The 24,632-nt window shown below is 48.9% G+C and overlaps 9 protein-coding genes across 9 annotated transcripts; 4 read left to right on the forward strand and 5 right to left on the reverse strand.

Moving 5' to 3' along the window:
- Window positions 1–1,100: 1,100 nt before the first annotated feature.
- BDV37DRAFT_280509 (uncharacterized protein) lies at window positions 1,101–2,588 on the forward strand (the record flags this gene model as incomplete). The annotated part of the gene is made up of 1 exon (XM_032086588.1): window positions 1,101–2,588. The coding sequence occupies one exon, from the start codon at window positions 1,101–1,103 to the stop codon at window positions 2,586–2,588; it is 1,488 nt and encodes a 495-aa protein (XP_031944222.1).
- Window positions 2,589–4,294: 1,706 nt separating this feature from the next.
- Window positions 4,295–5,610, forward strand: BDV37DRAFT_269617 (uncharacterized protein; the record flags this gene model as incomplete). Its single annotated transcript, XM_032084398.1, has 3 exons — window positions 4,295–4,485; window positions 4,551–4,835; window positions 4,887–5,610. 3 exons carry the CDS (start codon window positions 4,295–4,297, stop codon window positions 5,608–5,610), a joined length of 1,200 nt encoding a protein of 399 aa, XP_031944223.1.
- A 1,538-nt stretch (window positions 5,611–7,148) lies between these two features.
- On the forward strand, window positions 7,149–8,039 carry BDV37DRAFT_280511 (uncharacterized protein; the record flags this gene model as incomplete). The annotated part of the gene is made up of 4 exons (XM_032086589.1): window positions 7,149–7,368; window positions 7,432–7,579; window positions 7,652–7,788; window positions 7,852–8,039. 4 exons carry the CDS (start codon window positions 7,149–7,151, stop codon window positions 8,037–8,039), a joined length of 693 nt encoding a protein of 230 aa, XP_031944224.1.
- A 7,857-nt stretch (window positions 8,040–15,896) lies between these two features.
- Window positions 15,897–16,826, reverse strand: BDV37DRAFT_280513 (SMP-30/gluconolactonase/LRE family protein; the record flags this gene model as incomplete). Its single annotated transcript, XM_032086590.1, has 1 exon — window positions 15,897–16,826. One exon carries the CDS (start codon window positions 16,824–16,826, stop codon window positions 15,897–15,899), a length of 930 nt encoding a protein of 309 aa, XP_031944225.1.
- Window positions 16,827–17,196: 370 nt separating this feature from the next.
- Window positions 17,197–19,252, reverse strand: BDV37DRAFT_269618 (flavin-containing monooxygenase; the record flags this gene model as incomplete). The annotated part of the gene is made up of 2 exons (XM_032084399.1): window positions 17,197–17,201; window positions 17,788–19,252. 2 exons carry the CDS (start codon window positions 19,250–19,252, stop codon window positions 17,197–17,199), a joined length of 1,470 nt encoding a protein of 489 aa, XP_031944226.1.
- A 458-nt stretch (window positions 19,253–19,710) lies between these two features.
- BDV37DRAFT_269619 (amidohydrolase family protein) lies at window positions 19,711–20,725 on the forward strand (the record flags this gene model as incomplete). The annotated part of the gene is made up of 2 exons (XM_032084400.1): window positions 19,711–19,771; window positions 19,839–20,725. 2 exons carry the CDS (start codon window positions 19,711–19,713, stop codon window positions 20,723–20,725), a joined length of 948 nt encoding a protein of 315 aa, XP_031944227.1.
- A 188-nt stretch (window positions 20,726–20,913) lies between these two features.
- BDV37DRAFT_46859 (uncharacterized protein) lies at window positions 20,914–21,774 on the reverse strand. The gene is made up of 2 exons (XM_032090714.1): window positions 21,414–21,774; window positions 20,914–21,353 (listed from the first exon to the last, which is right to left on the reverse strand). The coding sequence occupies exons 1-2, from the start codon at window positions 21,640–21,642 to the stop codon at window positions 21,103–21,105; spliced, it is 480 nt and encodes a 159-aa protein (XP_031944228.1). The 5' UTR covers window positions 21,643–21,774; the 3' UTR covers window positions 20,914–21,102.
- BDV37DRAFT_46839 (transcription factor domain-containing protein) lies at window positions 21,576–24,176 on the reverse strand. Its single transcript, XM_032090713.1, has 4 exons — window positions 23,740–24,176; window positions 22,495–23,688; window positions 21,669–22,439; window positions 21,576–21,611 (listed from the first exon to the last, which is right to left on the reverse strand). The coding sequence occupies exons 1-3, from the start codon at window positions 23,919–23,921 to the stop codon at window positions 21,908–21,910; spliced, it is 1,908 nt and encodes a 635-aa protein (XP_031944229.1). The 5' UTR covers window positions 23,922–24,176; the 3' UTR covers window positions 21,576–21,611; window positions 21,669–21,907.
- BDV37DRAFT_242179 (uncharacterized protein) lies at window positions 21,592–21,909 on the reverse strand. The gene has a single exon (XM_032081281.1). It carries the CDS (start codon window positions 21,883–21,885, stop codon window positions 21,643–21,645), a length of 243 nt encoding a protein of 80 aa, XP_031944230.1. The 5' UTR covers window positions 21,886–21,909; the 3' UTR covers window positions 21,592–21,642.
- Window positions 24,177–24,632: the final 456 nt, after the last annotated feature.

The raw sequence follows: 24,632 nt of genomic DNA on the forward strand, positions 1-24,632 counted from the left end.
TTTGGATCTTTGTAAGGCACCCAGTACCTTGGGCTTTCCAGTAGACTACTTTGTATGTTCTAGGGCTCGCGAGAGGTATCTCGCGGGTATTCTCTAGATAAGATAGGTTACCAACTAGGCACCTGTAAGATGTAGTCATAGAAGCTATAGATTCGAATCCCGGCTGTAAGAGCTTTGGCTTGCCCTCATTCATGTTACGGGTATAGACTTTTAAGTTTTAATGGGGCGGGGTTATTTCCAGGGTTATTACAGTATCCTGGGACCTACTCAGTATTGTAGTCGCAGCCGAATCCCTTGTATTTTTTTAGCTCTCCTGTTAACTGGTAGATAGTCTATAAAATATGCTGACCAGGCTTATTTCATGAGTCTGCGTTTATCTGCACTCCCCATATACTGTCGCTAAGAATAGTCGCTCTGCCCTCGGTTGATCATATGGTATTTTTACACTATCTAGCCGAGAGCCCACGCAGGAATGACTTGCGAAATTAGTGTGACTTTCAGATTGTTCGATCTGAAGATCCTTTGTCAGAGCGCTTGTCCTCCTTGGTCACAGTCCTCCTCTTGCAGTTGTCCAAGTCCTTCATTTCGTAACTTTTAATATTCCCACCTAGGACAGTACAAGGCAGTAGTAACAGCTTTGAGCATTCCATCAACTGGTGTAACCTTTATTGTATTCCTCCATTGTTTATGCAGCCCTAGTAGGAATCATATCAAGCTGTAATGGTAATAGAAGGAAACCAGAACTCTTGCACAAATATGTGCTGTATTGTACTTATATATAAAGTTACGAGCCCTACAGGTCTTGCTGGGTCGAGAACGTGGGCCATTTCCGAGATGATATCACGATTCACGATTCACCACTGCACCTTTTATAGTGTCGCCCGGCCATGGCCATTGTCATTTTCAGCGTTGCCATATAACGATTAGCCATCATCTTTGTGCATACTATCTTAGAACCCCATTACCATCGTGAACATTTCGGGAATTGCGTGGGACCTTGGTGTCGCAGTAGGTTCCAGAGCTCAAAATACTCGTCAAATGGGGTTCGCTACGTCGGAGTGAGGCTTCTTATTAGAGTCAAGCCCCGGCAACACTCAGCTATGAATACCGCTACTACCCAAGGGCAGAATGGCTCGGTTAGTTATTATTTTGGTCTTCCTTTAGCATCGTTGTACCTCAAGCCAGGTTCTGAGAAGGATGTACAGATACCAGGGTCAATTCCCGCAGCTCAGGGGGCTCCAAAGAGTGATCAGATTATTAGCCTTTTCACATGTCTAGCTATAATTTGGGGATTTATGGTGACAGTCGGACGAGGTGTCATGGTGCAACAACGGATGGACCATCAAAATACCGGATTTCTCCCAGTTCTCATCGGGATCGGCGAATGGTTCAGCATCTTCGACATATCCTGGGTTGTGTGCTATACTGACCACCGGCTGCGGACTTCGGCGCCTCGGATAGATTTTGAAGCCCACTTCTCTGAAGATGGGATCCTGCAGGGGTCTCCAACCGCCTCGCTGCTATGGCTGGAGATGAGCTGCCTCGACGCGATATATGGAATTGGAAGTCTCCTTCAGTTATTTTGTGATACAATCCGCGCTCGTATGAGCCACCAGGAAGCGTCTCAGTCAGGGGTTGTTCACGATGCCGCAGATGGGAATGGGCACTCCGATGACAATGCAATACCTATGGAGACATGGGCAACAGGTGGCCCAGTAGATATGACAAATACCCCAACGGACGACGGACCAGTGTCCAACAGCTTCAACCGAGTTTGGAATAAGACCGGATTGTGGCTGAGAGGATGGCTAGCACTTGCAAGGGTAGCAACTGTGCTGGAGTGGAAGTACATGTTTAAGTTTGCGCCTGCCAGCAGCCAGGAAAATTTGGAAGCGGGAGGAGTACAGGGTAGTATCCCTGAAAGGCTTCCTGACATTCAATATCCACGAGTCCATCACTTATTTTCAGATGATCAGGAAGAACAGAACAGGCTCAACGATCTCATGCGTACATCGGACAGGTTACTCTTGGTATATGGACCGTATATTATGGAAATTCATAATTCCAAGAAAGCCCAGGTTCCACCACTTCAAGACCTAAAGTTCAAAGCAACAGCCCGTCTTGTCTTTCTCCTAACTTTATCGATTTCAGGGCTCATGACCAAATCCAGAACATGGGCTTGCGGCTTTTTGATATTACTTGTTCCTCTTCTTCTTCATTCTCGTATTGAGAAGCAATCTGAGGTGCAGAGGGAGTTCTTTAACAAGGTGAGCGAATGCTCGAGGGAAATCGAACGTACCTCACGATACCTCCACGGCAAATACGTCGAACCGCAACATACGTATTGGGCGCAGAGACCTTTTGATGTCTTGCTTCGCTATAACGGTGTCATGGCTTGGTGCCGGTATAGCCCTGTACCTCCAGGAGAAGAAAATGAGAGACAAAGTGGGAACACTTGGATTGAGCTAGTCATCCCAAGCACGTCTTCCAAGTGTAACCGTGTGTATAAATTTATCGATTGCGCCGCCCACAGCTTTCTCCCTTGGGGCCATTGTGACAACTGGGACGTTAACATTGTCTATGCTTAGCTTACATTTCTCTTCTCGTGCTTTGCTGTATGGCTGGGGGTAGTGGGTCTTGCCTTTGCCTGGGCACTAAAATTGTTCTCTCCATTTTCTAAATGGGGCAAAGGGGATCAATGGACCCTGGCATGGTATGTATTCATTATCCAGTGGCTCACTAATGGTGACCTTTCCCGCACACTCGCCTTTACTGTGACATCTATTATATCGTTGGCCAAAACCATGGTCTTCCCGACGGCTATCCTGGGCCCAGCCAGCACTATGCAGCTAGCATCTCCTACAACGGCGGCAGCGAACGTGATACTTACAACGGTTTCAGCCTGTTCTGCTAGCACTTCACCATACTGAGAGACAGCCCTGTCTAACATTTAACACAGATTTATATCGTACAGTACTGATGTAGTCACGGCCATTCTTGAGAAGCTTAGCCTTGTTCCGTTCGCCATTCGAAGTCATTGAGGAACAGAGGAAATATGCGGGTTTTTTTTATTCGATCTACATGCCCAAGTCTGGGTGTTAACTCGAAGTACCTATTCTGAGCAGTGGTTATAGTTTACAAATTTCGCAAAGATTGGTTTGTTTATTGCTCCTCCACAATCGCTTAGCACAACCAGGCTACTTTGCAGACCTACGACGGAATTTGAATGTGATATTCAGTGAAGAAACCTTCCCTTCCGTATACAATTTGCACCTTTAGGAGAAAATAAGAACTTCTAGAGTCTATGGCGTATGCCTGGAGGAGAGACAGCGAGGTAGACAGCACATTCTACATTTATGGATCTCCGTAGTGCGGTATGGGAGAAAGCATGCATGATTATACACTGGAGTATCCAATCTTGCATCTTCTCCACCCACATAGTATACCACGCCGCCATGGGTTTTCAAGCTACACGACAAGCTTGCGAAGCTATCCTCCTTGTGGGAGGTTGTGAGGAAGAGAGAAACAGTATTTACTATTTTCGAGGCGAATCCACAAAGCACTAAACATATTAGTGATAGATCCTCTTTAACCAACAGTGTGGAGCTCGGCTCGGCCCGGGTCAATCTCGGTAAAATGTGATATATTACGACATCCTATTTACAACGCACCAGCTTCCGATAATTGTCGATGTAACGTGGAGAAGCCGAGTGGATATGTTCCTAGTTCGAGGTTTTATTTTTGAGCAGATGATTAGTTAGTAAATCACCAACATTCTCTACAGAAACTTGTAGTAACTTTGGTTCTCAGATAAGGTCAACCAAGGCTTGCGGCCAAGACAGGAGATCAAAGCTTGTTACTATCCCGAGGTTATGAACAGATTGATACAGATCGACCGGGGTTCTTAACCTTAAGTAGATCAAAATCACTTCTCTCTGCGCCCAACTTTATATTGTAGTCGGCGTTTCTTTGCCCTTTGCCTTGGGCTGTTTGGTATTGCAAACTCCTCGTTGGGTAGGCCCAATCATGCCTCGAGGCCTCTTGTCAATTATCATATTCTTTGGATGCCTATCATAAGGTATTCTAGCAGTAATAAGCTGACATTAGTAGTACATTTACGTAACCTCGGCGGATTTCCGCCCTTCCCCCAGTTAGCATTGTGGAGCATCCCCACCATTAGTGTAGCAGGATTCATAGATATTTGGAGGTTATAATGAGAGACCCCCCAGGCCCTGGCTAGTGCACTTAATATCTTCTTGTGAGGTTTGCACCACTGGCATAGTCACGCAACATGATGGAGACCCCGGCATTTGAGAGTGAGAAGATACATATTAACAAAGATGATTGGTCTGATTGTCAACCAGCGTCGCCAGTACGTTTACCGTCGATGCAGGAAGATGGTTCGTCTATCAAGAGCGACAACACCTTCCTTCTCTCAACTATCGGTCATTGCTTGCTAAACATCTTCGTTTGGACACCAGCGAGGTAGCAAACCATTCTCTCCTCTTCTCTCAGTCTAGTTACTGTCTTCGAGCTGAACATTACTTCAGATTCCTTATCTATTGCTTTCCTCCGCTTGAACGTGTCTTACGAGCTCCTCCTGCTATCTCTCAGGAGTACCAACTGCAGATGAAGTTCCTGTCGTCCCTTTTACTGCTTCTGGCCGGTGCAGATGCAATCAATGCTCATCCCACAGGCGTGGAGCAATTCACGCGTGAGCTAGAAGTAGTTAGTCCGAACCCATCCGGGCTTGCTCTGCGAACCCTCCAACGAAGAGCACCCAACTGCAGCCGCATGAATACTTTCATCTCCAGAATCTCATCGGCTAAAGCTCAGTACGTGTAAACAACAGCCCGCCGACGCACAGAGACTATTAACTTCAATAGGGTTGCCTTCATTACCTTGGGCCCCGAAGTCGCCAAATACATTTGCCGCGCTATAACACATGGCAATCCCACGTGCAATGACTGGGCTCAGGGAATCAGATACGTCCTTGCGCTCCTCTTCATAATCTTTGGCAAAGATGGCGCACAGCCAGCAGTTCGTCCTGGCGAGCCAGTTCGCAGGATAAATGCAAGAAGCTTCATGAATATCGCTACCAATGCTCTGAAGGAAAGCAGCTTGCAATTCGCCAGCATCGAGGCGGACAACAATCTGCCCAGCGTTGAGAAGCGGTCTTCAGATGAGCCATATCTAGTTGAGAGATTTCTTATCCGCGGCTTGTATCATGCTGATCTAGGAAACGATTCGACTGATATATGGGTCAACCATTGGAGTAATGGCGATAACACCCTGCAGATTGCCCCAGAGGATGGTCAGCAGGATGGCAACTCTACTTTAACTAGGCGTTGGGATAAGCCTGGCTTCAAAATTGCTTACACCACGAGAAAGACTGCTCCACTGAATGAGCAGCAGGCCCTGATGATGGCTAGACATATTAGTCTGAAATGGCAGGGCATAACCCTTGGCAATGATATCGCGGACTTCATAGGGTTTGTCGAGACAGGGCACACGGCAAACTTCTATTTCCGCATCATTCCTGAGCACAAGGGGTACGGGTTGAACTACGAGAGTGTGGATATTTGTGGCGGTATGGCAGGGATGTTATAAGATGCATATAAAGAAGTCATCCATCAGTTGGATATACTCATCCTGGTGATAGGCATGGTATCGGCTCCACCAGTTGCCTAGAGCATACCGGGGCGGGATGGGCTGGTCGCCGGATATTGAATAGAAAGCTTTGATCACAGCTTTGTAGTCATGACCGTAGCAAAAGAAGTATCCATCGATATGATCACCAGGTTTCCGGCACGCCACGAAGTCTCCATCAAAGAGTATGGATGTTGAATCATGGAGGGTGGCGTATCCGGCTTTGGACATCACCCCTTCTCCCATATCACAACCAACAGCCGTCGCAAAGATCAAGGGTCCGAGCTGTGCCTCCCAAGTTGAGCGAGCCACCCAACTGGAACTTCTCATCTAGTCCATACTGCCAGGGAGCTCCCTAGTTGGTGTGTTTGCAGTTGAAATCGACGTTCAATCACGCGGGAGAAAATTGTTCCTTATCGTAACATAGATGGAAATGGTCGGTAATGATCTGGCATCTGCTGGTTTTCCTCGGGCATTTCCTCGATATTTAGCGAAGATCTTCCGCCCCATTTAGCTCGAGCGACAAACTTTCATTTCTTTTCTCCAGCCCCATTAGCTCTTTTCTTGTCTCTTTCGACGTGAGTGGGTGCGTTCCACATATCCGACCTTCCTCACCGCCACACGATGCTACTCCTCTCTGAGTGGTGAAAATGGTTAAGCCATTTTAGATACTTCTCTAGTGCTATATCGCGGGTTGTGTTAGCAGAAGAATTAGACTTTCTGTCACGACTCACGCAATACCTAGCCAGACTGTCGAAAGGCAATCCATATAATTCTAGGACAGGGGTTGACGAGATGCTCGCTCATATAGATAATTTCAAAACTAAATTCTATACAGTTCTTACTGAATTCTTACCCATACCCTTTTGAACTGATTACCAAACATGCCTAGCTGGATCCCTCTCACTGCGCCGGGGATAAGGCTCTACGCAATAATTCCCTGCAGTTCCGAAGAGCCAGACAGTACCAATATCGCCCACACTTGATTTGATCTTGCCTATATCCCAATCAGAGAAGATTCCGACGATCGCTATATATCCTCCAAGTTGACTATCCAGATATCATGAATTTTATCATTGATGACAAATCAGCTGCAGAACAGTACTCCAGAGGCCACACAACAGGAGAGAGTGCCCCTGCAGCATACCGGCACGGCTACGTACGGACAGACCGGCTGGGCGATCATGGATCTATGATAGGTAATCTCGAGGCTTAAACTCTTGTAAATGGACTAGCTTCTCTTGGTGCGGCACTGCCCTCCTACCAAGGGTCCAATAATTCCGATACCTGCCAACACAGACTGCGCTTAGCTCCATTGAATACGAGGGAGTAACAGAGCAACCCCACCTTTTTCTTGTCCGTGCGGAAATCTTAGGTACCCCTAATTTATTACTTAAAGCTTTGTCTGTTAAACTCAGCTATCGATGCTCTGCTGAGTTCTTTACCTGCTCTCTCCCCGAAATTTTCAGGTCTACGATTTCTAGTCCTAGCCTTTCAGCATGCAGTTCGCAATTCTATCACAGATTGCATGCGCAACCCTGTTCATTCGACCAATCCAGGGTGGTCATCTCCTGGCCTCGGCACCAACAAGCACTGATGTGGATAGAGCATTCGACCCCCTTGTCACTGGTGCGCCTATGAATCCAGCCGTTATCAACGAGTTGGATAAAAGGCAAGCGGGGAGCGACTTCGTGGCATGGTGGGCATACTCGGACAGTTGTTGGTCTACCTGATAATCCACGCATGATTAGTCTGCTCAGACGTAATAAACAATGATTGCAGGGAGTCCTCAAACATGCGATTCGGGCTCAGCCTACGTGACCTGGTCAACGTACGGCCAATGTTGCGCTACTAGTGACTCTACATGCAATTATGCCACGGCTTGCGCACCTGATGGACGAATCCAGTATTACCAAGGAGAGGCCCGCTGGTACGTACCATGAAGAAGGGCTCCCGGGACCTAGGAGAGAGTAGAGAGCGCCAAGTCTGATCCTCATTATAGTGACCCAGGCCACTACTGTGAAGTATACACCATTTTACCCTCATCAGGTAGTCCCCTAAGTGACAAGCGGGATATGGTCATGTGCCCATCTTCCACATATGCCTATCCTGGGACCTGGTACCGCCAGTCGTACGCCTGTACGTGTGCCCTATGGCTTTTCTTGAATTCAGGTACCTAGAGAACTGACAAGTTGCGAATAGTGACTACCGATGTACCTACGAGTACAGCTACGCAAAGAGAAACGGAAACAAATACAGCTACGCAAAGAGAAACCAAAACAGTAACGCAGACCGTGGAGACTGGTGACAGCATGGGTCTTCAGGGGATGCGGGCTGTTCCAAGCGCACTGGGGGCTTTTCTAATTATTGTCCTGCTAACCATTCATTGATGCTGCTGAAACTTGAAGTATTTACACTCTTATCGCGGACGACCGACTATGCCTGATATTCACACCACAACTACGGAAATCACCTACTACAATTGAAATATTTCTGCTTCAAGTGCCACACATCTCGTGGAAACATTTATCCCGCCTCTTACCTCCTATCATTATAGCAGACGATCCGAATCCCCTCAGTGAGACGGGCATCTCTCATTCTCCGGTAGCTACACGACAATACATCCTCCGCCCTGGCTCTGGGCGCCAGGCAACCTGGATCTCTCTGCCATCACATTTACCGAGGCAAACCCTGGAGGTCCTACCTGGACATCTAACTGTGGGCAATTGTGCACCCAGTTCTGCAGCGGCCCGGGTACAAATTACGGTTCGGGGGACACTTGAGGTACTTTTGAATGGTGGATTTCATAGTAGAGACGTTTATTACTCAATGGAATTACCGATCACACGGATGAGGCACCGAGGTCTTTGGACTTCTGCTCCGATAGGATGGCGCTGTACAGACGATCCATAGCATGAAAAATAACGTCTATTAACTATCTTTATTGATTATCTATATTTGTAATGATCTTTCAGTAGGGCTTGCGGAGACGGAGAAACAGCGATGGGACCATAAGGTTGAGTGTATTTAGCGTGTACCTACTATACTAGTCAAGTGAATTGTATATTGAATGATAGCAACACAAGCAACAGGTTGGATGGAATAACACCATTCACAGTACTATATTAAATTAACTGAGCTCTGCTCTCGTGTTTCTTTTATCTTCGTTCGGTCAAGCTTTCTCTAAAGCGCACCCCTTGTCACTATTACGTGTCTCTTAGCTGAGACCGGAAAAGTCAAAGCTTATAAAAATTTCAGCCATCTGCAATCAAGATGCTTCCAAGTCTTACATCGGAGTCGCCAATAATGGAAAACAGTTATACGGAAACAGCTACCTACGTTGTGGCGGACTATGGAGTACCCCATAGCAGCCGCCATATGTATACCGACAAACGGCGCCTGCGAACATTCCTTGAGCGAAAGTATCGTTATTGGACGGCGAGAGCAGCCAACGTTTCGCAGTATGTCGCTGCCCAGAGGGTTCTACCTGATGTGATCCAGTGGTGGGATAATAATCACCGCGGTCTTCCACCTGCGCGCCTGCAGTATAGCGAGGAGGCGGAGGCAATTATCTGGAAATTTGTTGGTATGGGGCATGACATAGCCTGTGAGGGGTTTCAAGATATCTTCAATGACGCCTGCAGAGCGTGGGGCATATTGGGGTCCGGCCGCTGCGCGATCCAGGATGGGTCAAAGAAACCCGACAAAGGACACAAACCCCTCAACACTCGAACAAGGATGGAGGACAGGCCTACAACAGTCCTGGAGGTGGGATATTCGCAGTCTTTAAATCAGCTAAGATGTGATGCCCAGCATTGGCTGACCTGGACTAGGGGTACTCCAGCAATTGCTTGCAGTACAACTGCAAAAAGATGATAATTACTGCAGTACTTCCAGCAAGGCTTTTTGCTGGAATAGAATTTATGGTTGAACTATGAGAGTGCGGATATTTGTGGCGGTATAGCGGGGATGTTATAAGATGATATTGCGAGAGCCAAGAAGCACTCCAGCGCCTCCCCAGATATAGAATAAGATAGCGATAAGCTGGATTATCTACACTGGGAAATATCCACACTCTATTCCCACGCATACTAGATGCTCTTCAGGGCCGCTTGGGAGAAAAGTCAACCCTATGCTTGGATGAGATGGTGGAGTTTATATGGGTAGTAGTATGTAGCAAAAGTAGGATTATTTTGCAAGTGCATATCGTCAAGCACCAATATCATCTATCGGGATATATTATTATCTATATTCTAATACAAACAATTAAGATATTAACACAAGATGGCGATGATTGTATCTATCGCAGACCTGTAGACTCATCTCGTACTTTGCCCGTCTAGCTCAGCTGGGTCTCGCAATTGTCTGTATGGCCCTTGAGGGTCATCTATCTCAAAACGAGGGATGGAGTCCAATTCATAATTTCCACACTCGGTTGTTGCGACTTCGTATTGTTTTTGCCCATGAAGTGGTATGTTTGTAACATCTTTCGCATTTTTGCCTTGGCGCTTTCGCCCCAAAAGAATCAAAAATGCGACAGCCACAGTAGCTAATATACCCCCTACGGCAGCGCTAACTCCTATTCCTGCCTTGGCACCAGTCGATAAGCCTCAGGCGTGTTCTGATGACCCTTGAGTTGTTGGCAGTGTCGCAGTTTCTGACGCGGTGAGCGAAGCGACCGTCTCCGGGGCCGAATTAATGTCGGTGGACCTCCAACGCAGCTCGACTCCATATGCGTTCCAACCCTTCCCCAGTGCCATACGGCTGGTTTCTTTACCCATAGTCACTGAATTCGTCTGGAAAGTAGTGTAAACCACGTCGTTCGTAATAGCGTAAGCGCAAGCCTCGAAACTGTGCCACGGTTGCTTGTGGACACCGGTCGGGCGTCTGCTAAATGTCCAGCTACTTTGTCTACAAGGATCTCATATCAGCATATAATCCAGTGTTTTGCAAAGCCTATTACTCACTTATACACGGGGCAACATAGCGCTGTAGTCGCTTGGTTATGTACCTCCATATCGCCGCTCACCCACCCGCTAGGACAAGCGGTCCCTGGTGAATAGTATGACGACGAGGCCCAGCCGGATGGAAGACATCTTGCAGTATTGTCAGGACCTAAGTTCACCCAGAAAGACGAGTCGGTTCCCCAGGTTCATTTGAGTATCCATAAGTCATCCAGGCATTAACTGGGCGGAGTAAAGGTCGTCGTCAGTGGAAGGGGGCGACGCTGCCGTGGTGCTTGTGCTTGTTGTAATTGGCATCATGGAATGCATCCACGGTAACAACAAGCTCTCAAAATATAGGCGCAGGAAACAAGGAAAACTGGCATTAAAGGCGTGTTAATGAGAAAACAGCGAGTAGCCAGGGCCATCAATACGCTCAACTTCGTATAGAAAAGGTACAATATTTGCGGTTACATTCTCCTATTTTTACGGTTCCAAGGATTGTATTCAGCCTTGTCAATACCCCCCACTGTCTTCGCATGGTATGGAGCCTTGCCAATACGTAGCTCATTCCACTAAGGCACGTAGCCTCGTCATGAGGCTGTGGGCCCGAACTCGGCGACTCCTGAGGTAGGGTGCGAGAAGATCGTGTCGATCCCTATGGGAGGGTTCGTATATCGTTTCCTTCTACGATTTTTGCCAGCTGTATACAAAATGTAATACGACCTGGGACGGACGGTGATGCTTTTGCCACAGTGGTTCTGGCAGTTCCACACACGATCTTTTCGCGCCCTATCTCTGTACGCAGTATACCCTCGACCCGCTCAGTATCTCCACGCAAGACAATATTCCACAACAAGCAACTTGGCGTTCCACCGTATTGTCCAGAAATTATTTCAATACTCACTCTTCTTGTCCTTTCATATTTGCGCATGCCTCTTCTTACAGTTGCGCAGTCCAACCAAGGAGTTAAGATGAGCAATGCCTCAGCAGGATAGAAACCACTTCCACAGACGTCCAACGCGATTGGCCCTCTTCTGAGAATAATTTGCAGGCGGACATACATAAGGCGAGATCAAGGAGCTGTCTTGGCAGTATTTCTCTCAGCTGCTTAGGTAAAATGTGAATTCAACTACCCCTGGCCTGGAAATCCAGGCTATATGGCCTTTGACATGCTGTCTCTCCTTACTCGTAATAATATAGAACAAGGTAATTTCTATAGAAGGATTAAAAAGACTCGCAAGGGAACGATGGAGTGGAATTCTTCTTTCTTATTCTCGGCTTTGTACCCTTGTTCTCGTACAGCCTTACTCACAACGATCATCATCTGATTAATTTCCTCCGGAAGGGATGATCAGTCGGCACTAATGTGACATGTATGCGACTATTATGGGGATAGGTCTCATCTGAACTAGCGGAATGACGCTTTGGTCGCGAAATACGTGTGGCTCAGTACCATGATGGGAACTATACTTCCTGAAAATAATCGGATAGAAGCCAACCGAATACCAAACTTTTCTCTAACCTAGAAGGGGCGGATAGTGGGCATAAAGACCCGGGGGGTCTGAGCCTATATAGAACTCTAGGAACAATCTAGAAAAACCCGGAGCGGGTTCTGCCTTCCGTCCCCATTTAAATTACTCTGTTTAGCTTGAAGCCATACTTGTTTATTATAAGATACACTTTATGATCATCCATTGACTAGGTCGTTAATTGACAGTCGCATGTCTACCTACCTTCACTTAGCTATTTGGATCTCGTGTCGGGATTCAGCCTCACCACCAAAGTGATCCCTACCATTTCGAACGTTAAACTTTGCAGGAAATTAGATGTCTGGATGTCTGGATACCGAAATATATATATCAGCCTGGTTGCTCAGCGCCTGAACATATTATTAGCAACTGCGGGCCTCACAAGACGACCCAACTCCACCACCCACTTCCACTCTCCCGCCAAACCCCGGGGAATCTGGTCAAGACCCGACTGGAGATACGATAGATCGATCGCCGTTTCCCTCAGCATGGCTGCGTCGCTCTGGGTACATCCTCCTTCTCGTATTTGCATACACCATCCTCGCTCTGTTCTCGTGGACGGTCACGGGCTATCTGTCGTTTCGCCCAGTCTACACTCATAGTCATGAGAGATTATACAAGGCTGCCACGGTGATCCAAGCAATTGTCAACACTTTAACTATTCCTTTAACTTCTGTCGTGTGTTCAAGTGCCGCAGTAATCTTTATACAAAGAAAACAAAGTAATCTCTCTCTGCGGCAAACTGTGGTCCTTGCGGACAAAGGCTGGACCGACTTGCCAACGTATTGGAACCTCTTGTCTGGATTGAGCTCGCGAAGCTGGCAGAGATACGGAAGCTCGTTCCTTTTCATTGGCATATTCGCGATCCTTCTCGGCCCCGTCATAAACGGCCTACAGCGACTCTTCGTGACAGACACAAGCACGAAGATCTCTGCCAATTTGGGGACTGTTTCCCACTTGCTTGATATGCATGACCCTTGGAGGAAATGCGCCGTTTCTACACCTTCAGGTTGGACTGTCCTTCAGACCCGCAGTGCGCTAGGATTTCTAAGTACAGGGCAAAAGCCAGCTCAGCTCTGGCAACGTGGCAATTTCACCTGTGGCACAGAATCTCTGTCTAGCCATCAGCCGGAGTACTGCAATAGTGGCGGTCCGACACTTGGGAATATGTTCTCTTTGGATGATCCATTTTTGGCGCAATTAAGTCGCGACTATAATACAGGGATAGCCCGAAGTTTTATACCTCGAATCAATTCGACCGCACAGTTTCAAGATATTTCAAGCTCTGATTTCCCACGGAACTGTGATTCAATACCAGGGGCTTTCTTTGCCGAATACCACGATTCCACATTGAAAAACTGGGGACTGAAGGCTTGCATGCCTGCTAGCATCTCGCAATCCCCATGGAAGCCTACAAGGACCCGCCAGGACTTCGAAGAAGAGCTTTTTCTCAATATCAGAGTAGCAAACTACGGCATCAATACTACTTTTTACAAAGTCACCCTACGCACTACGGCGGGCTACTTTGAACTGCCTAACTTTGTGAATGGGGGTCACGCTGGTCAATTGCGTGAGAGGGACCCGTTTGATGATGCGGGCTGCGGTCTATTCTGTTCAGGTCCCTGGGTCATGGATACCGCCGATCCAGACATTATTGAAAGGAACAGAGGGCCACTAGCGACAATCGCCATAGGTCTTTTCGGCGAAGGATCATTTATAGCTACCCGTTCGGCCAATCCATCTGCCTTCAAGATGAATGAAACTGCTCCCTGGCCGTGTATAGATCTGGTTCCACTCGGGCATTTTCTGTCCGATGATTACCAGGACGCTTACAAATGTGTCACACCGTATGATAGTTCCGGTACCGGGCTCTTCGGGGTACTCAATGAAGTTCGGCAGTACTTACTAAACTTCCAAATGGGCAGGAAGAATCTCCAGAAGGCTTTTGAGGCGGCGGCGTTTTTAGCCAACCAAGGCTGGATGGAGAGCCTTACTCCAATTTGCAATACGCTGACTGTTCACCACGATAACGGGCGCGATGTTCAAGTTCCCGTTATTTCGATGGCGGGTTTGGTACTCATCTCTGTTCTTCTTGGACTGCATCTTCTCATTCTGATTGTCCTCGCCACTTGGTCTGCTATGTCTTCAAGGTGGACAACCAGTCTCGACTCTTTTACTATGATGAGAATCGGAGGCACAATTGCGGATAGTATTCCATTGAAAATTACCCAGAACAGAGACCCGATCGAAGTTCTAGATAAATTGCCTGGATGGATTGGCGATGAGGCCGATGATGGCGAGTCGGCCGGTAGAGTTGGGCTAGACGCCCCGAGAAAGATAGATGAGTACCGACGATATATTTGTTACGAGGGAGGTCATGAGCCGACAAACGACAGAGACTCGGTGGCGAATATAATACGTAAGCAGAGGGCAGATGGTAGGGCTTGAATATACTAGGCAATCTGTATCCACTTTTTGAGGATGTGTCAGTTGATTCTTGCAAGACTCTTTACAAGGGTATTACGGTATCCATAGTTTGCCCTAAAAACCACGTTTTTGACCGTTGAACAACCAGAGACTAGGCCTCAGCGGTTTTTGCGTGTAATTGGTACGCTCCTTTCTTGCAGTATCGTTTAGAACTCTACTTCCACGTTTCTCTCGACTGCCAAATTACAGTCTTTTTGGAGCCCAGCAGCTGTTGAGGTTGATTCTCTTTGTTTACAGATGGCTAATCGTTTTATAATGTGCCTCAACATAGCCGGTCACAATAGATGTCGGGGAAAACTTGAACCAGTAGAATTCGGGTCAAAGTTTTTGCTTGCACCAAGTCACAAGGAAAATAATATTACGGACGAAAGAGCCCACGAAAACTGACAAAGGTGGTGATAGAATAGTACATTTAACGCTTCAGACAGCGTAGTATTACTCCAACAGAACCTCTTAGTCGCAGTATTATTCAGAGCCCATATATGCCACGGTACAGTAGATGGAATTCTACTGACATCGAATACAACTACCAGAATGCTTTTTGTGCAGTGGTGTATGTCGCGTATTATCAATTGCTCGGCCGATTAGAGGATGGCCCCTTCGTCGCAGAGCCCGAGCTGTTTGAAGTCTGTTTGTTGGCTGGAGAGAATATGAGTATCAAAGGATTATCAATTACCTCATTAGTGAGTATGTGCACCTTTAATCTGTTCAATCTGTCGGATTGCGCCCTCACAAGTATCCATATGTTCTGGTCTATCATCGCAGGGTAGTGGATGTAGCAAGTCACTTACCCCCTTTAAAACACACCCACATTGAGTGCGCGACGACTTGATATCATTATCTGCACTGGCTCTATAGGGGCTCACAGCGATCTATGGACCGCGCAGAAGCCACACACCGGGAGATTAGTAGTTCGGTGGGTGACCACCAGCGAATACGACCTGTTGAATGTTTTTCTTTGTTCCCCATTCTATAGAGATCTTGGAATCTTGAATCACCTCTCAGCACTTTGGTTTCCACCCAAAACTTCTTCAAAAGACTACGCTGATGTGATATCTCGCGTTGATTGGACATGACTAGCTTCCGCTAGGAATAGATACAGCGCTCTTCGTCGTTCTGTAAGGGCATAGAGTCTCCGACTTGGCTCATGTCCTTCCTTTTCTAGCATACATTGCCAAATTGTCTGAAATAAGTAGCTAACCGCTGCGTGTGCACGTAATAGTAACTGAAAAGATCGCTGACCTTGGTACGTAACTACTAAGATACAAGAACAGAGTCTAACATGCTAATGGCTGGCCGTGCCTTTCCCAACGTCAACCCGGGTATAGCCGACGGTACACTTGGTTCTTTTAGCGACCATAGCCGTGAAGAGATTCTCATGCTCCGGGACCCAATTGATGACCAAATACAAGGTATTACCGCCAGGGCCACCGAGCGTGCAGGCGGTAGCATGGCCGTCAACCTTAATTTCATGGGTGACGTTGCCTTGCTGGTCAACACGAACAAACTTCTCCAGACCCAGCAGGCTGAGCCACATGCCGCCCTTGGCATCGATGCATCCGCCATCAATGCCGACGATGCCATGCGATTCCGTGTTCCCCGTCTGGCCCGTGGGTGACAAAATGGCCGGCGACCAGACTTTCTGGCGATTGGCCACGCGGCCTGCGGCGCCGATGTCCCAGCGCAGAAGGCCATATCCGAACGTCTCGGCACAGTAGATGGTCTCGCCGTCGTTGCTGATGAAGAGCGCATTTGGGAACATGATGTTCTCCGCCGCCACGTCCACGGACCCGTCGGTCTCGACGACCAACAGTCGACCGGCACGCGGCTGCTCACCGTGCAGCACCCGCGCCCCCGTGTCGCCCACGTACACGCGCCCCGTACTGTCCACCGTCATGTCGCCGCAGTAGCCCGTCATCACGCGCGACATGTCCGCGTACAGCGTGTCCTTGCCGGTCGAGAAGTCGTGCCGGTACAGCTTGGCGTCGAACATGGACGACCAGATCAGTGCCCCGTCCGGCGTGAAGCACATGCCGTTCGGCTGGTGTTCTACCGTGCACAGCGCCTTCTTCTCGCCGGACTGCGTGTCAATACTGTGAATCGTACGGCCGGTCATGTCGCTGATGTAGAGGAGGCCATCTTTATATCGAGGCGCCTCTCCAAAGAGGAAGCCATCGGTAAGAGTCGTATGACTGAGCTGCTTTGGGCCAGTCATTCTGTGTGTCCTGAATATAATAAAAGCAAACGGGACAGGAGGAGAGAAATTGAGGAATAGAGTAGTTTGAGTAGGATATGGTTGGAGTGATCCAAGTTTTCCTTTAGAGGAAGAGAGAGAAGACAACTACTTGGTAAACTTATTGACATCGGAAAGTTTGGTTCTGACTTCAAGCTTAAATATTAATTCTGCTTGGGGATTGCGGGGCCCCGTACTGGAGAGACATGCAGGGACGAAGAGCCTGGGGTCCCCAGATCCGCAGCTCCCTGCAGAGAAGGCGTGTGGGGTATAGATGCAAATAGGCAGGAGGGAACTGGATCCATGGGAACCTTAACGGATGGCCTTCCGCAGGGTCGCTAAGCCGTCCGGGTCAGACTCCGCCTCTTGAGAGCTTTTTTCATCCGAATGTTCAACCAGACGAAGATGCGCGGAGATAGGCAATTGGATCGGATCCAATTGGTAATACCCTTTGAATCCCATGAACATGCCATGAGCTTGGTATCTTGCTACTTAGTGGCTTCCCTCTCGCTTGTTACAGTTTGGAAGATCAGCCTATATGGAGCAGCAGTATTTGTATCCCTTCGTCATAAATATCTTTGTGATCGATAGAATACGCCTGTTCTTCAACATCTACTAGTATCAACCAAGCAATCACTGTGTTCACCTAACTACAGATATCTAGATAACTATCTGACCCTTCCTCAGGGTTAATACAGAGAGAAAGCAGCTGGGGACATATTTACGATTTGGTGTAGAAAATGCAACGCAGGAAACTGAAATTCAAAATTAAACTAAAGGGGCAAAACAGAGATAAGAAAAAAAAAAAGAAAAAGAACAACGGAACGGCCTCCATTTCACTCTGCTATTTGGTATATCATATACATCATATATACTACGCTATACAGACAACGAGTAAATAAGAAAGGAAGCAACGAAGGTTCAGGCTACTTCGACTTTTGACTTGCTGGGATGAACTCCAGGTCCGTAGTGACACTCCCGTATTTCGCCTTGCAAAGATCTACGACATAGCTGGTCCGGCCTTTCCATGGCCCAAAGGTGCCACATCGAGGCATACTGCGTGTCGCCTTTTTGACATAAGTCGCGTCCAGATTCCAGATCATCCGCGGCTCAATGGCAGACCCGGTCGGTACGCGGGGGATCACAGTGTTGTAGCCATTCTTCTTCATATGTTGCCAGATTCGGCACAAGATCTGGCTGGTGGTCTCGGCACCTAGTGTCCATGATGCGTTGATGTATCCCATCATGAAGGCGAGGTTAGGCACGTCCTGCAAGAGTGCTGAGTGCCAGGCATAGCGATCTGCCAGATCGACAGGCTCCTGGTCAATGTGGATTTGGATGCGTCCACCAAGGGCTAGTTTTAATCCCGTGGCCGGCACAATGATATCTGCCTCCAGCTGTCGGCCCGACTCGAGGTGGACTGTGTTTCCCGTGATGGTCTTGATCCGACCAGTTTCCACGTTCGCCTTGCCGGAGCGCAGGCTCTCGAAGAAGTCGCCATTGGGTGCAAAGCATAGCCGCTGGTCCCAGGGCTTATACTGTGGTGTGAAGTGCGGATCAACAGGGATGTGGTCGGGAAGCTGTTTCTCAACCGCTCGTTGCAGGGACTTTCGAGATCGTTCCGGGAAGAGTCGGCAACAGTGGTAGATAAAAAAAATCATCCACATAAAAATCCAGCGGTCAATTTGAAACGACCAGCTGCGTGGCAGCAGCTTGTGTCTCCACGAGACGCCGGTCGTATTGTTGAGGGACATAATATACGTAGGGCTGCGCTGCAACATCGTGACGTGCGCTGCCTTGGCCGCCATATTGGGAAGAAGGGTGATGGCCGTGGCACCGCTGCCGATGATTAAGACTCGCTTATCCGCATAGTCGAGATCCTCGGGCCAGAACTGTGGGTGTGCCACCGTGCCTGTGAAGTTGTTGGGCAGCCCTGGAATCTCGGGCTGGAGCGCTTCGGTGTAGTCATAGTATCCGGTTCCTAGAACGAGAAATCGAGCATGAAGCACGATCCGCTTGCCGCCCTTGACCTCCACGTCCAAGTCCCATTGCTGTTTGGCCGTGGACCAATTGGTCGTGACGACGCGATGTCGAAATAAAATCCGTCGATCGATGCCCTCTTTTTCAGCCGATGCGCGTAAATAATTCGCAATGGACCCCCCATCGGCAATCGCACGGTTTTCGTTCCAAGGGTTCCAGCCGAAGCCAAATGTGTGGAGGTCAGTATCCGATCGAATGCCAGGATATCGAAACAAGTCCCATGTGCCCCCAATATTCTCACGCGCCTCCAAGATTGAGTAAGTGAACTCGGGGAGCTTGCGCTGGAGATGATAGGCGACGTTGATGCCGGAAATCCCTGCGCCAACGATGATCACATCGTGGACGAGGTCAGAGGAGTGGTGGTTCATGATGTACGGTAGAACTGGGTCACGGCTGACTCAAACTTGCCGAAGAATGATGGTTAGAACTGATCCAATGTCTTATATATGACATGGCTGGCCTCACCAACGTTCAATGAAGCTTTCTCCGCACGGAGAGAGATGCGGTAGACAATCCGGGGGGATGCGGATGTGAACCCGGGCTTCACCATCCCCACATTTTTATTGATCCTTTGTGGAAACCTCCGAGGATCAGCACCGGTTATGGGTAGGCAGTATGCGTAACGCTGGCACAACTGCGGAATTGCGGAAAACCCCAGTGGCCACGGTGGACGCCATGCAGCACGGGTGGAAGCCACTGGTGTGGATGTTACCTATAAAAGATTGCCGTATCTCGAGGAATCGAGAATAGTATTGATAAGCTCGAAAAAATTACAGCAGCCTTTACTGATACATTGATATTTACCAATCTGAGTTCCCCTGAAAACATGGCTGCCACCAACAGAATCGACGTCCACCACCATTTTGTCCCGGACTTTTACCGTGAAGGTCAGCCAATGTTTTCTTCATCTTGCAGACTGTTATTGTTTCGTTGTCTAACAAGTTCCATAATCAGCCCTGGAAAGCTGTGGTGGTGATCCATCAGGGTGGTTCATCCCCGACTGGACGCCCGAGCTGGATGCGAAGGTGAACAAGCAGTTTGGCATCGGGACTAGCATACTCTCCTTGACGGCCCCGGGAGCCTGTATCCTGAAAGATCCTGGGGCCTCAGCCAAGCTGGCGCGCAGAGCCAATGAATATACTGCACAACTCCGCGACGAGAAGCCCCAGGAGTACGGTTTTTTCGCGTCGCTGCCCAGCCTCGTGGATAAGGAACGGGCGCTCAAGGAACTTGACTATGCATACGACGTGCTCAAGGCCGATGGTGTGGTACTCTTCACCCGGTATGGCGAGGATAACCACTACCTAGGTCACCCGGACTTCAAGGACATCTGGGCCGCGCTCAACCGTCGCTCAGCCGTCATCTTGGTGCACCCTACCCACCCAGTGGACATCAGCCAAGTCAGTGGCCTGGCACAGCCGGTTATCCGGTACCCATTCGAGACGACCCAGACCGCCCTCGACATGCTGTATAATAAGACAGTCCGGAACAACCCTAACTGCAAGATCATCTTGTCCCACGCGGGTGGCGTGTTGCCCTTCCTGATCGGCCGTCCCACCAGCATCCTGGCCAAGACACCAGAGGAGCAGAACGCCTTCTTGGATGATGCTCGCAACTTTTACTATGACACAGCGGTTGCTGGCTCGGAGAACGTGCTTCGTGTCATGGAGAAATTCGCCAAGCCTGGCCATCTCCTGTATGGCAGTGACACGCCGTATGCGAACAACGATATCATCAACTACCACACATCACGCCAGGACAGCTACCAGTTTGAGGATGCAACCCTCACTGATAAGATTAACCGTGGGAATGGTCTCGCCTTGTTTCCTCGACTGAAGTAGGGCAGACCACACGGAACGAAGGGTCTAGCTTGTTCGTTAGAAACCTGCCCAGCCTGAACGTGCTGCACAAAGTCATGCTAAGTCCAGTCATATCCGTTTCCCGCTATACACAAATGTTCAAGTGGCCGCTTGCAGAGTCTGTTTGATGTGCAAAAAATGGGCGGTGCGTTCTGTCGCTCTAGTCCAGATTTGATCTCTCGTTCCAATGTCAAAGCTTTCCAAACGCACAATAGAAGATTGTAATTCATAATTCCGTTATTTCGTCAGATTAGGACAATAAGGTGGTGGAGGGGTATGTCACTGGCCATGAGGGTATTATCTCATGATAGTACAAGGGTATATAACACTACAACTATGTGTAGGGGTATTCTTAGAAATCAATGGCGCTCTGGCATCGCGTCCGTTTCGAGGCCAATTTCGCCCAACCCTGAATTCCCATCATCTAGGCCCTGTACAAAAGGGAATATCGAGAGCCAATTGATTTCAACAGGATCACTTATCCAACTTGTCGTTTGATCGCCGGGCATGGCTGGTTCAAAGAAGTGTCGTGGATACTCCATCTCGTGTTGTAACAATACATTTTGGCACTGACTGGACGAGCTGTCACGAAGGTTGACAGGATGAGTATCTAAGCATGGATGGTCAATGAGTCGGTACATCTCGGGTACGGCACGTCAATGGGACCTACACTTTTGGGGAGGGAAAGGGTCCCCCCGAACGGCTTCCATGATTCGAAGACACCTTTTGGCAGACCGACTCTGTGATCGATAGGAGCGGAAGAAGCTTAAACATTTATTCCAGCCGGTAGTAAGGATATTCTCATCCTTGATGCGGCTGAGGCAGCAAAGGTGACAGATAAGAAAGACAATTGCACAGCTATGCATGTCTAGGTGAGGTGATAGGTCAGTAACCGGCATTTAATGGGTGATATGGGAGCACATACAGAAAACATTGTGCCAGAATGGAGGAAGGATATCATCGTGGATGTGTAGATTGGACGTAATTAGTTCGACGAGGTCGTTGGCCGATGACACGCACAGATTGACACCTTTATCCAGGACGTCTTGTCGCATCGCTGACTCCATCGAGGGATCTGTCTTCGATGGGGTGTCCTGGCCACTTGAATGGAAAAGCGCCGCTGACAAGACCAGACGGAACATAAACAATCGTACGTGAAGATACCTACCAATTGAGTAATATGAGTAACGCATTATCTAGCAGAAGCTGATTAAAGATCCACACAAACCTTGCATGAAGAATGACTGCCTGTCGATTGAATGTGGGAGTGCCCGGCCCGAACAGACGACGGCCCTCCAAGGCCGTGAAATTATAGTTCTGAGCTTTTAGATGAGCGGGCAACCTTTGGCACCAGGAAGTAAGGGACTTGTCGAGCCTGAGCAACACCTGTAATCCACCATCGTTGAGTTTGTCGTGGGCTGTGGATGCCGCTATGAAATTGAAACTGACGTCGAGCTTTCCACTTCCTTTATCGCTGCTTTCATAGTATAGAGCCTCAAGAATCTCACCGAGGATATTTTGCAGCTGGATGCATTGAACGTAAAATTCAGTCACGCTGGGAATATCTGCCGGCTGGGATGCTGTCATACCAGGAGCCTGGGATAGAAGGCTATCATCGATGGCAGACGGGGGAACGCAGCGTTGGGATATGGCGGGATGGATCATCAATGGCCGCCCAAATGTCATGGAGCAGACCCTGGGGAATGTTAGACCAAGTATCCTGAACCGTCTTCATGAAAAAAATGACTTACCGGTCCAAGAGGATGCAGCCGGTCCAGGCTCGTCGGCGCATCTCGATCTCCAGCTGGCTTAGCTTCGTCTTTGAACAACACCCCTGCTCACAATATTCGGGTTCGTGATGAAGACCTATACCTTGCGAAGTGCGAATCGCCAAGCCGACCATGGTCCAGCATGCGTTGGCCATCTCAGTGCTCTGAAGATACTGGCCCATGAGTATTAGCATCTGCACGAGGAAGATGTTGCCCTGGACGAGGAGATCAAAGTCCATCAACGCTTTAGCGCGCTCAAAGAATGTCAACCCCAGCTGACTTCGATCACCGTCCTCCATGGTTGGGCCGAACTGAGATCCCAAGGCAAAAGCCAAATTGAGTAGGCAATGGAACAACCTCTCATCTATATTCCAGTAGTAACTTTGGCTTGGCGGAGACTTCGAGGCTTTGGAGGCAAGACGGTCTGGTGCCGCCGACCACAGAGTCAGATATTTCTGGGTGAACGATGGGCGGTGTAGATATGGATACAGGGAATGAACATAGGTCCAGTACCTATCGAGTAGGGTGTCGGCCTTATGTCGTGGTGGGATGCTAAATTGGTATTCCCCGCGCCTGATACTAGAATTGGACTTGATGCGTACTGAGGACAGCGAGCGCCCTCCTCCCCCAATTCCTTCCTGCTGTAAAATTCCAGGTAGCCCACTCCTCGATGGACATGCGTCTGGGCCGCTCTCATTCTGACTCATGGCCCGACGAGCATGGCTGAGAAATCTGACGGTGCTTGTGGAGCCGAAAAAGCTGGATCCCTGGCGCCCTCGATCGTCAAAGGACCCAAAGACACCCATGGCATCAATGGCAGAGTCATCGTCAGAGTCATCGTCCTCTACGAGAGAACCCCTGTCCAGCATCCCTGACTGCACGGCGTCCGCGAGTCCTCCAGCGGTCGAGTAGGAAGAAAGCTCATCGCTGGCTGAAGCCGGCATGGCCGCCTCTGGTATTCCAACCATCTCCGGTGATGTCATAGATTGCTGAGGTGTCCGGAGTCCAAGCCCATCTGTCTCATCTGCAAGGAGTTGCCGAGGCGAGAGTCCGGGTGGGGCAGCAGCCTCGCCCTGGCCAGCCTGCCGAGCTGATGGATGGCCAACCCGTAAGGCATTGGCCATTGCTTGTCCTTCTTCTAATTCTTGGATTCGGCCTCTTAGGGACTCGACGTAACTAGACGGGTATGTGAGTGACAAACGAACTCGACTCTAGGGATGGTCATACCTGTGGTTCCATCCTTTCGCGTTTCGTCCTGCATCCCAGACGCACCGTGGAGAAGGCCTTTTGACGCACGCGCCACAGACGGGCTTCACCCCGTCACACTTTCTCTTTCGCTCGCGACACTCATTGCAAGCGACGGCGATTCGACGTCGTTTGCGGTCACCGGCGGACTCTGTGGGAGACATTTGCCTGTGTTTGTAGCCATAAAAACAGAAATTATTGCTGGAGACGGAGTCGTGACCATGTATCGGGTACGCATCCTAGGGAAGTCCATAAATAACATAACATAAGAGGGGCCCGGAACCTTCTTGGGAGAAAATCCAATAGATCGGCTTGCCCGGCTCAGTGGCAAGATTCCCCACCCGGGGTAGCTCCCCGCATTCGGAAAGAAGGAGGGAGTTGAATCAAATACACGGCGCAGTATTCGCTGTGGATCAGCACAGAAACGTAGACGAAATCGCAAGGCGGTCGATAGCGTCACCGAAAACTGGAAGGACTTGGCTGTCGCTCCTTATGGAAAAGCTTGGATTCATCCCTGACTAAACCAAACCAGCTGACCGTCGGCCGGATCAACCAGTCAGCCGGCATGCCCTTGCTTTACATATTATATATTAGTCAACAGTTCATAGTTGTTTGTTAACTATTCTATGGAACTACAGGAAAGTCTTAAGTGAATGATCTTGGAATATCCATATCAACGCCCATATAGAATAGACATGCGTATTATATCGTGTAAATCAGCAGAATTGCCCGATATAGTTCCTAACGGATACATGGGACATATACAGACTCGACTTTACTATTTTGGTGGAGTGGCCGTCATCACTAGCCATCCTCCTCGTACACAACAAAGTTTTTATTGGATTGTACTGCTGCATGCACTTGAAGTTCGCAGC

The sequence above is a fragment of the Aspergillus pseudonomiae genome (assembly GCF_009193645.1).
Source record: "Aspergillus pseudonomiae strain CBS 119388 unplaced genomic scaffold BDV37scaffold_14, whole genome shotgun sequence".
NCBI lineage: Eukaryota > Fungi > Ascomycota > Eurotiomycetes > Eurotiales > Aspergillaceae > Aspergillus > Aspergillus pseudonomiae.